At 43.8% G+C, this 12,263-nt stretch overlaps 1 protein-coding gene across 1 annotated transcript in view; it reads left to right on the plus strand.

Annotated features, from left to right (window-relative positions):
- Positions 1 to 314: 314 nt before the first annotated feature.
- DSCAM (DS cell adhesion molecule) overlaps positions 315 to 12,263 on the plus strand; it is a gene marked incomplete at both ends in the record, with an annotated part of 449,568 nt that continues 437,619 nt past the window's right edge. Inside the window, one exon of the mRNA XM_079539395.1 lies at positions 315 to 357. Within this exon, the coding sequence (XP_079395521.1) occupies positions 315 to 357 (43 nt within the window). The remainder of the gene's footprint in view (positions 358 to 12,263) is intronic.

A 12,263-nucleotide genomic window follows, 5' to 3' on the forward strand; every position in this document is an offset into this window, starting at 1 on the left:
GGCGCCGGAGGAGCCGCTCACCTGTGGCCCTGCCTGCGCGGCCCCGCGGGCGTCTCCCCGCGCCGAGGACGCACCTGGGCGCCGCGCCCCCGCCGCCCGCCCCCGCCGCCGGCCGCCTCTTCCCCCGCCCGAGAGTCGGGCGGCGAGCGTCGGCGGAGCCGCGGGGCTGCAGGCGGGGCTGAGCGCTCGCTGCGCGGACCGGCGGCCCCGCAGGCTGCCAGCAGCCCCCGGCCCAGGCGGCCGGACCCGGTGCGCGCTGCCTGGCGGCTCCGGCCCGGCCGTGGGCGCGGCGGGCGAGGGGGAGCGGCGGGGGCATGTGGATGTTGGCCGTCGCCTTGCTCCACAGCATCTCGCACGGTGAGCGCTGCCGGCACCGCGGGGCTCCCTGCCTTCCTGGCGGCCGGGGAGGGGAGCGGGTCGCGGTTACGCCTTTTGTGCTGTCCGTGCCGGCGGGAGGAGGGCGAAGCCGCGCGGCGGTCATTGAAAGTCGCTCACCTCGCGGAGGGGCAGCCCCGAGCCGACCCGCGCCGCCGCGCCTCCTCCTGCGGCACGAACCGGGGCTGTCGGGCAGGCACGGAGCGCTCGTGCTGCCCTTCCTCCTGGAAAAGTGCGGAATTTCGCTAAGTGCCGCGTCAGTCCGTCCGAGTGCGCGGAGACCGGTGGGAGGAATCGCATCCTGAGCGTTCGCACCGAGAGATTTCTGCCTTTGACGTTCGGTGTTTCGTCCTTCCATGCTTTCGCCTGACCGTTTCTTTTTCTTCTTTATTTATATTTAAGACTTCTGAATGATTTTCTTTTCAACGTTTCGCTACTTGCTCAGTGGTAGTTTTTTTTTTCTTTCTTTCTTTTTTTTCTCCTTGTTCACTTATGTAAAAATATGCACGGCTAAGCATGACATCATCTGCAAATGTTGAAGAGAGTCAATTATAAAGTTAGCGGGGGGAAATTGGAAGGGAGAAGTGAGAAGGGTAAACCTGACCTGTTTATTTTCTCTTCGTTCTGCAGGCTGCTTCACATACACTATATGTAGCTCCTGGGTTTTATCTTTTAAATAGTGGATGGGGGTCTTTTGGAACACTTGGGTATGTGTGCCTGAAAGCTGTTGTGGGAAAACGTGTTTAAATTGCGTAACTTTTATTAAGATCTATGTTAGCAGTGCAGTTTTAGGGACAGAAAACCAGTTATGTCATAGTGCGTGATTCCTGCTATTCCATTCCATTGCCTACTTCTCAGATTTGAGCACATAGCATTACCTGCAACACATAACATCCTGACAGTTAAAACAGAAAGATTAAACACACCGTTTCCAGGCAAAGCAGGTGCGAGGGGAAAATGTTTCTTGTATTGAATGGATGGGAGAGAAGCACAGAGCAAAAGTATAAGGTTATTCTGGAAGATACGAATAATTGAGCCTGTGGCAGAAGGTGAGGAATGGATGGTGGCTGAGGGTGCCTTCACATCTTCTTAAGTATACGCTGGATGAGAAAATGCATTGACAGGCATGGCCAGTCCAGCGCAGCTAGCTGGATAGGTCATAAATCAGGAGGTGAATCTTAAGCATGTGTTTGCAGCTATCTTAAAATATTCTCATGTTCCGAGTATTGCCGAATGAAGAATGATTGAAAATCCCCAAATTTTAAGCTTGAATTTCTTTTTTTTTTTTCTTTTTTTTTCTTTTTTTTTTGGCATTTCATCTCATAGTGAGACGACTGCAACAAGTTCTGATGTTAAGGGGTTATTTATTTAATTGCAGTTATGTATTTGTTGTCATCAGGCAGCACTCCATCCTTTCTCCGTCCTTTTGAGGCAGATGCCTCAGATGGAGAGATCTGCTATTAGTGAGGCAGAATCAGTCCAAAAGTGTATTCTTTCACCAGTGCTATTCTGTTAAACCTCAATTTGCATAGAAAGGAAGCCAGCGTCTGTCCAGAAATCTTACATTCTTCTTTTTCTTTTTTTCTTCTTCTTCTTTTTTTTTTTTTTTTTTTTTTTTTTTTTCCAGAAAGAAGAGGCATATGTTTTTATGTCTGCTGTACTGATGCTATAAATGACACGATCTAAGTTAGGCAGTCTCCCTCTCACCCAAAAGGTTTTGAAAATCAGAATGATTTTTGCTTTGTAAGGTTGAAGTGGTATGAAAATTGCTCTCACTTACTCCTAATTTATGAAGTCAATAGCAATTTCTCTTTCAGTATCCTTGTGTTTTTGGACCAAAGGCGGACACAAATTTGCATTCCAAGTATTTTTCTGTTTCCAGCAGTACAAAATGTAAATGATCCATCCATCTGCGTAGATTCTGTAGTGCCACACGGCAACGTTTACATGCTTGTGGACCCAGGTTACTAAAATAAAATCCTTGCTATATGATGGCATTTTAAGATAAAAACAGAATACCTAATGGATGGGTCAGTAATCCTTTGCAAACTTGAATGTTTCTGTTTTGACATCATTCCTGATGTCGAAGTGTGTATGTATTAAGGACCTTTCTAAAGGCAAATTTTGAACATGGCGCCTACCTTCATGTTAAGTGCTGCTAATAAACAAAGCCAAGTGGTTCAAGCCTTATTTAATTTAAACTACCAGATCAGAGTCACGAGTCAGAGAGCAGTATTTTTAAAGGACTTCAGGTTTTAATGCAGTGTCATATCAGATATGTATCTTCTTGAAGGAAATGACTGCGTATATAAATAGAAATGTCACATATATATTTATTTTCATTATTCTATCTATATCGGTATCTGAACTCCATTGTGTGAGAGGCTGTGTTCTTTTATGACTATATCTTAGTGTTGGGGGGGGGGAAGTACTATTGAAGCTTCTACCATTGCCTTTCCTGAACTCCTTATAAAGCCATGCCATGTTAGCTTGAAGCACAGGAACGTGTATGCTTGGTTTTCAACCATGTCATCTCATTCTGACTTTAATTTAAAAATGTTGTATTTTTCATGTTTGTATTCTGTTTTTCTTTTTTTTTTTTTTTTCTTCTTTTCTTTTTTTTTTTTTTTCTTCCCTTTCTGAGCTGGGAGATAGCTTAAAAAATAAATTCACACATTGTAGGTTTAACCCTGTAGTTGTCATCTTGGGCTGTATTTCCACTGAAGGTAATGGAAACTCTCTGAATAACAATAGCAAGCATGGCCCCCATATTTCCCTGCAGTCACTCAGCACCATGCATTTTGTCAAATTAGATATGAATGGTGTTACTGGGTAGGCTTCATGTCTGTAAAGCAGCTTCCTTCTGGGGACAATAAAACACTGACATGCTGTTACATCCAATTAGTATTTCTGGAACCTGAGACAAAACCTTCCCAAATACCCTGTTAAAATTCTTCTATTTTATAAAGGCTTCAGATGGTCAGAGCTGTGAGTTTCTTAAAATGCAGGTAAACAGGTACTGTTAACCAGAAATGCATTGCATCCTTGGTGTGTGCATGGGGTGATACAGGCATCAGTGGGAGCTGTGCAGCTGAATTCACCACTTGGAAAACCTGAGTCATGCTCAGCTACAAGCCTGAGCAGTACCTGGAGTTACCTTCAGGATTGCTGTACCTGTGCTGCCTTCCGTGTTTCTGCACCTACGTGTTCCAGGGGCATGTGCATCCATTAAACAGCACTGGTGGAGAACGTCTGCTGTAGCCTGGTCACAGCCAGGAAGAGGGCATTTCCTTGTCAGAGGGGAGAGCAGAATAGGAGAGCAGTCTCCTTCAAATCTCCTGACTGTAATTACTGTGATAAAGTTAGCTCAGAATTAGGGTGTCCTGCTCCAAAATGAGTATCATTCAGCAGGGTTTAATTCTTGGCACAGGTGTGCTGAACCTGTTTGCAGGCTTCTTTCTGGCTGTGTTTCTTGTGTGCTGAGTGCCTGGTGCTGTTCTGCCGAAATGAAGGGAGCATCAAGAGATGATCAATGTAGTACGGATAGTACAAAAAATAAATTCCCCCTTAAGCAATTTTTTGTTTGAATCTTTAAGTCCAAAGCGTACCTGTTCCTTTTCCCCTACTATGCCCAGCCATACAGGCTTTCATAGTGCAGCAGAGCACAAAGAAAGGAGCTCAGCACAGAGCTGGGAGCAGGGTTAGCTGGAGGAGGAGCGGGGAGGGCAGCGAGGTGCCAGTGGCACTCTCCAAAGAAAATGGTGACTCGGTGTCAGAAAAGAAATATTTAAGGAAGAGAGCAAATGGTCTCTCAAGTCCTTGGAGAAACATGCTGTGCTGTGTGCATAGCTTATGTAGAATCTCATAGCCAAACCCTCACCTCAAATGAGGAGAAATGTCACTGCAGGTGCAGACAGCACTGAGCTCACTGTGTATTCGTGGATGGCACAGCAAAGCCGATTGTGTTTGCAATCCGGTGGAACCCTAGCTATGAACAGCTGTTAGTTCATCACCGATGCCACACAGAGAAATTTGCGATAGTTGAGAAATCGGAGTGCATTGGAGATCTCTATTCCATTTCAAAATAAGCTTTTCCTCCCCTTCGGCCCAGGCTGTGCTCAGGGAGAGATGGGAGTCGGGCTGTGGGGAGCGCTGTGCCGAACGGTGCCAGCCGGCGCTAGTGAGCAGCCGCACAACACTAGTGGGCAGCAAACCACACGAGTCTGGCGGCGTTTCTGACAAGCGCTGCAAGTGCGCGGTGCCCAGAGGAGGGGTTTTGTCTGCATCGTTTTTTCTTTTTCTTTCTTTTTTTTTTTCTTTTTTTTTTTTTTTTCAAGTGGTCACCGAACTTTTAACTCGTGGATGCTGTGCTTCCTTTTCATAGGGACTGAATAGCAGATGTGTGTGACAGTGTAAGTATTCTTGGTAACAGTTTAAATTTATTTCTCCAAGTGATAAAACCATAAACCCCGTTAAACAACTCACAGCTCTGCACTGTTTTCCTTTCTTGCTGATTTCAGCGGCGTTGCTTCAATGGTGCTGCATCCAGAAAAGTTTGCAAACTGGTTTCAGTTTTTGTTTGTCCCCAAAAGTAAACTTAATCAAAAGTAAAATTTACCATTAAATGAGATTATCTTGTGGATTTTAATGAGCTGCTGATCCGGAAAGTTCCTCCAGCACATGAGTTTGCGCAAGGCTCTGATTACAGCAGCAGCTGTGCTCAGGTTGGACCTTAACTTTTTGTGTCTCTGCCTGGATCAGTGTGCTCATGAATATGCTGTTTTCTCAGGGGCAGCGATGGTTGGAGTGTGAAAATAATCTCCTTTACCTATTCAGTAAACATTGAAAAGATAACAAGCAAAAAGCTATGAAACTAAATGTCCTTGGGGGAGGGAGGGAGTTCGAGAACTGAATCGAGGAGCAAATTGGGTAGGTTAGAGCTATTTCCGTTCCCTTCAGTTTGTTCTAGTGAATGTGTAGAATCAGGGCCTCTTCAGATGTACCGCTCATTTAGCCTCTGATTTCAATTGGAGCACACTATAGCTCAGTCTGTCAGCCTAGGGCTTTTTCAAATTTTACACTGGGGAATGCATGAATTTCAACTTTCACTTTAAGGACTAGAGATGGCAGAAAAAAAATAAAAATCGTTACATTCACCTTTATTATTCTAAGGTACAATTATTGGATTTTCTTTCTTTTTTTTTTTAAATTATTTCTTTTGAGTTACTGAAATGAAAAATATTTTTAAAAATCCATTTAAGCAATGCAGGGCTTTAGATCAGAATACTCAATTATTTCAAGGTGAATGTGTAGGTGTATGCAGTTAAATTACTTGTTTCACAATATAGTTTGAGATATTTCACAATCCTTTTTAAGCAGCACTTCCTTTTCTTTTAACTTGTTGTGAAATCAATGAAATTAAAATTTCAAACAATTTTGTTATTATTCAGAAGAACCTTATCAGTCTTCATGTGCATTTCTTTAAACAACTACTATTAAAAAAACAAACAACACAAAAGACATATTTTATAAAAACCTATCACAACACAGTATTACAGAATGCTGAAGAGAATCTCTTTAAGAACAAACCATGGATTCAGGATGAATACAAGGAAACATTTCTTCTTAGCAATTTCTTCTGAGCAAGAGTGGTGATGCAGTGGCACAGGCTGCCCAGGGAGGTGGTGCAGTCACCGTCCCTGGAGGTGTTCAGGAGCCGTGTGGATGTGGCACTGAGGGATGTGGGCAGTGGGTGTGGTGGGGGTGGGCTGACAGTTGGACCAGATGGTCTTAGTGTTCTTTTCCAATCTGGGTTTTAATCACTTTTTTTTTTTTTTTTTTTTGTACTGCTGTTGACTAATAAGTTTTTCTTATCTAACGAGGTTTGATTTTTCTTTTTGGTCTGTTAGAATATTGGAATATTCATCGGAAAAAGAAAAACTAGAGTTCACTAATCTACATTTAACATAATGGAGTGGGCAACAGATGTGATGATATGATGATGTATGTCGAGGAAGGGAAGAAAAGTAAATGAATGGACAGACAGGATGACAGAGATGAACAAGTCTTCCTGTTCAAGCTATTTTTACTTAGAAGGCAGGGAATAAGATTTCAGACTGAACCAGCAATCTTATTTATAGAAAGAAATGTTATAATGCAAAGGCTTTGAGAGTCACCTCCATAGTAAACACCAGCCTCCCTGGAGCTCACTGGTAATTGAAGGAGGGAGCAGCCTGGTGACCCAGGCTGCTTTGCTGATGTGCTCCTACTGAAGCTTCCAGATGGATGGAACCTGTGTAGGCCAACGCATGGCCCAAGAGCCTGTCCGAAAATAACTTCCTGGTGCATGTCAGTGCAGCAGATGCAAGGGTGTGGATGAGGAAATGGAAGTGTCTCACCTGAGAAATTGTTTAACAGATTAATATTCTAAGCCTTTATGTGCATGCCACTGTAGAGCAAAATACCAGCCATTCTGCTCGTGGGGATCTAAGTCTGGTATGTCGGGAATACAGTTCCTTCTGATATCTATATCTATATTCATATATTGTTTGTCATTCTTTAAAAGCTACTGTGTATGAAATTTCTGGCACTTGTTCTGCTGTCTAAGTATGTGGATGCTATTTTCTTCTAATTAATCACATGGTAATCCCATGAAGATTTATGGCTTAAGATTTCTGTTTGTACTAGGCTAAAAAATTATTCTCAGTAACCTCCTGTCATCTGAAGAAATTTTTTGAGAAAGTTTTGAGGAGCCCCTCCAATTTCTTAAGAATATCAGGAACATGATCCTGAAAGGACCACGCATCTTTTAGTACAACTGGTGTATAGTTATGTTGCACAGTGGCTTCAAATAGTCATTTATCTATGTAATCTGCTCACAGTGATCTTGTAGATAAGATCATTGGGCTGCTCTGTTTGTATAAAAATCTGTTTGCGTGAAATTCTTGCATATGGTTTTGTCAGGCGGTCACTTATGCTAAAACTGTTTGCGTCCTCCATTTTTGAGTGGTCCCACTTTATAGGTGCCACAGAATTAAATGATTTGCTGAAAGTTGTCTTGGAAGAAAGGGTTTACTTTTGCATATTTTCAGTTCTGCTCTTCAGAAACACTTTTGTGATAATGTGTTGTTCAGTCTCTGAGAGATTTAGTAGTATGGAGTTCAATTACTAAGTACAAGACTTTCACATACGGGTCTTGTTTAACCTGGCAGGGAAGGCTAGATGGGACAGTGAAATGCACAGGCTTGGAGGAAGCCAGATGTTGTTGTTAAAGTGTGTGCCGGACTGAAAGAATCGTGGTAGGATCTGAGTGCACTGAAATGCTGCTTGATCACTTGCTTTTTTTCCAGATCACAGGAAGGAGATGACAGAATGCAAGCTCTGGCTTTTGCTAAACCCACTTCCATGATTGTTAGTTCACCAGAAATCTTTTTTTTTTTTTTTATTTTTTAAAGTGAAACTGAAAGCATAAAGGAAGTCCTTGGGATTTTCAGTGTAGCAGTTGATATTTGGGATTTTGGTCCTGATTTGGGCAAAAAAACCTCCTGAATGCATAAAGTCAGTCTTGCGAAAACTAAAAGATGGATGTGTGGCAGGCTGTTAGACTTCTGTCTTGACCTAAGGACAGGGGAAGTCCTTGACTTTTTTCTTATGAAAAGCTCATTCTGATTTCTCTGATTTGGTGGAAAAGGTGTCATTCACAAAAACAAGGCTCTAGACTTCAGTTTTAACAGAAAGGTTTAGTGTGGTTCATAATCTAGAATGTTTTACATGGCAGCACATTCTACAGGTGACTCTTTTCCTCTCACTAGGTTGCTTTTCTGTGGAATAAAAACAGTTCATGCATTCGGGAAAAGAGAGTTGAACCACAGTTTAGATTGCAACTGCAGTTGAAAAGCACGCAGCCAGACATTACTATGTCATGGTATGAAGTAGTTAGCGTGTAAGACTCTCACAGAAGTCCATGTTGCCTAGACATGTCGATAAAGCTTTTGGCATAATACAGTGATCCTAGAAGTCTGGAGTAATGATCTGCATTATACTAGTTCATGCTTTCAGCTGTACATATTTTGGAAGCTTCCTTTTGTACCTTTCTTCCTATTTTTGTTGTGTAACTCTCAAAGATTCCTCCTCAACTCTGACAGTGTTTCTGACAACTGCTTTGTGTAGGCATTCTAGAGAGCAGATATTTACCATTGCAAGGTGGAAAGGGAAGTGAAGAAAATAAGGCTCAATTCACTGTAGGACTTGGGTGATGAGAAGTGCTTGCTGTGTTTTACTGTGACATCAGATGTGGGCTGGAGCTTTTTTGTTTCGGCTTTGTATGTATGTATACATATATAAATATAAAATGAAAAATGGATTCTTAAGGGGGAGGTAAGGAAAAGGGTCTGAGCAGGATTTTTAGTGGGTAGGATGAGAAAAGGAAAAAGGAGAGCTTTGGACTTCATAGAGATCTAGACAGCATTGAAAGAGGTATGATGAGAAGAGGAAAGGCACTCAAAGCCTGAACCCCTGAACAGCAGGAGAACAGTGTCTACAAACCAACTCTGAACTGGGCTCCTTATTGTGAGTGGCTTTGAAGTCTCTGTGCTTCATGGTCTGCAGTGGGGAAGGCACACTGATCCTGCTCCCCTGCAAGCAAGAGCTGTGGGTATGGTACTCTACAGCTTGTGGCCTTTGGTCTCTCCAGTGCTGAACCCCATGACCCATCCTGTCTCCTGGTCTTTGCCAGGGAGGAAACAGGTGCTCCATATAGGTCTGCCTTTGTGACTGTCTTTGTGCCCTCCACCTACCTGTACTTAGGTTTTTCGACAGTTTATATCTGCTCATGTTGTTTCAGCTGTGATTTAGGCTTAATGTGAGGCCAACAGTCCTTTCTCCCTCATTATCTTTGTAGTTATTTGTATTTATTTGGATAGTGAAAATATTCCTCCTGTCCCTAAAAGTTTATCAAATGAGACAACAGATGGATTTGAAGAAGCGAGGGAGATCAAGGACAAAAAGCAATCCTGTGAATGTCAGTACAGCTGTAGGGCAGGAGGTGTGAGTCCCATCTGAGCAAAGGAGAGAGGAGCTGAGCTGCTTTATTGGGCAGGAGGGAGATAATTAATCCTCAAAAAAAGAAGCTGAGCTGTCAGACTTTCTGAAGAGCTCTGGCAGTTGTGATTTGCTGTTTCACTGGAGGAGGCTGCAAGCAGATTTAGCACAATGGGGACTGCTCATCATGTGTGCCCAAGCACAAGCCCTGCTCCCTGGACCCTCATAAGCTGCAGGGTCTTGGTGATCACTGCATGCAGAGGACAACTTCACAGATATGGTGGGATCACAGCTTGAAGTAAGGAATGAGGATTTTTTGTTGGTTGTTTGCTTTCTTAAGGCCTTGTCTTTTAGCCTTTTGCCATCTATCCTAGTCTGTAGTAAAATCCTGACCAAACTCATTTCTTTCTTCCCTGATTTTCACCTTCAATTTGTGTGATAATGTGGAGCAGTGCAACTTCGGAGAGATATGGTAAAGTGGTAAAAGCATTGGTAAAGTGCCGCATGCATTCAAGATGAGTTTGCTTTTCTGGTGACAGAGGGAGAGGCCTGTTTGTATGTCCTAGCTAGTGACCAATAGCTAACTCTCTGCTGTGCCCTTGTGTGGCTCATCTGGAATACTGAGTCCAGCCCTGTGTTCCCCAGTACGAGAAAGATCTGGAGCCATTGGAGTGAGTCCAGAGGAGGCCACGAAGATGCTCAGAGGGCTGGAGCACCTCTACTAGGAAGAAAGGCTGAGAGAGCTGGGCTTGTTGAGCCTAGAAAAGAGAAGGCTCCAGGGAGACCTCATTGTAGCCTTCCAATATTTAAAGCGAGCTTATAAATAAGAGGGAAATCAACTTCTAACATGAGTAGACAGTGATAGGACAAGGGGAAATGATTTTAAACTAAAACGGGAGATTTAGATTAGATGTCAGGGGGAAGTCTTTCACTGAGAAAGGGTGGTGAGGTGCTGGCACAGCTGCCCAGAGAAGCTGTGGTGCCCCATCCCTGGAGGCGCTCAAGGCCAGGTTGGATGGGGCCCTGGGCAGCCTGAGCTGGTGGGGGGCAGCCCTGCCCATGGCAGGGGTTGGGGTGGGTAGGATTTGAGGTCCCTTCCAACCTTAAGCCATTGTGTGATTTTATGATTCAAATGTGAAGGCAGTGCAGAGGAAAAGAGAGGCCCATCCGAAGGCACTGTAGCCATAGCAGTTCAGTGCACATTATGTTCAAAAGTTAGTCCTAGTGGATAAAAGTAATTACAGCATTCTTACTGCATTTCAAAATATGTTTTTGTAGAACAGAAAAACACTGAGTTTTACTAATTACGAAGGGAGCTAATGAGTTTTTGAAAATATTTTTTTCCAGCTCCATAATAGTAGCTGTTCACTGTTTACTTTTGAGAAATTTTGAGAAGTTTGGATCATTACATAGTGTTTATATTTCAGCTGTGTTTAAAGACAACAAAATGACATGTTTTACCTCTATATAATGTAATTACTCTTTCCCCATATCATCCCCATTGCTTTCAGTCCTTGATCTGAACACACATTGGAGAAGGGGATTTAGGTTGTCTGATTACCTAAGCTCTGGCATTTCTGAAGGCCAGTGCATTTGGCCTTGTGCTGAGAGAATTTCGTTGAAGATAATTAGTACATATAAAATAGCTAGCTAGTGGAGATTGAAAGAATTATGACATGGCACAGAGCTGCTGCTCTCATAAGATTAGAAAATGGAAGAAATGGGGAGCTATTCTGCTGATATGATCGGAGGTTGCTGCCACTTGGCTCAGGACTGCTGTCCTTCCAGAGAGCAGCAGCGGGGAACGGTTTAGAAAGGGGTTTGGTGGGATCACAAAATCATGTATGTTGGTGAGTTCATCAAGACTGTTACGTAGTCTACATAGACTTCACAAAGCCTTTGACATTGTCTCCCATAGTATTCTAGAGAAGCTTGCAGACCATGCCTTGGACAGGTACACTCTGCTGGGTAAGGAACTGGCCTGAAGGGCCTAGAGAGTGGTGGTAAGTGGAGTTAAATCCAACTGGTGACAGGTCATGAGTGGTGCTTCCCAGGGGTCAGTACTGAGGCCTGTACTGTTTAATATCTTTACTGATGGCCTGGATGAGGGCATTGAGAGCACCCTCAGTAAGTTTTCAGGCAACACTAAGTTGGCTGGAAGTGTTCATCCTCCAGGGGGTAGGAATGCCCTATAGAGGCATTTGGACAGTCTGGATTGCTGGACTGAAGCCAATAGGATGAAGTTCAGCAAGATCAAGTGCCGGATCCTGCACTTTGGCCACAACAGGCCAAGGCTCCAGTCAGTACTTGGGGTAGAGTTGCTGGAAGTCTGTATAGAAAGAATGGATCTGGGGGTGTTGGCCAACGCTCTGCTGAACATGAGTCAGCAGTGTGCCAAGGTGGTGCAGGGAGGTGATCGTCCCTCTGTTGTCAGCACTGATGAGACCACACCTCAAGTGCTGTGTTCAGTTTTGGGCTCCTCAATAAAAGAAAGACGTTGAGGCCCTGGAGTGTGTCCAGAGAAGCAATGAAGCTGGTGAGGGGTCTAGAGCACAAGCCTGGAGCTGAGGGAACTGGCATTGTTCAGTTTGGGGAAGAGGAGGCTCGAAGGAGATGTTATTGGTGAGGTATGGGTCAGCTTCTTCTCCTGCATAACTAGTGATAGAACAAGAGGGAATAGCCTCAAATTGCATCAGGAGAGATTCTTTTGGACATTAGGAAAAATTTCTTCTCTGAATCAGTGGTGAGGTAGTGGAACAGGCTGCCAGGGAGGTGGTGGTGTCGCCATCCCTGAAGGTGTTGAAGAGGCATTTAGATGTTGTACTGAGGGATATGGTTTAGTGGGGAAA

This window comes from Tetrao urogallus (assembly GCF_951394365.1).
Source record: "Tetrao urogallus genome assembly, chromosome: 1".
NCBI classification, from domain to species: domain Eukaryota; kingdom Metazoa; phylum Chordata; class Aves; order Galliformes; family Phasianidae; genus Tetrao; species Tetrao urogallus.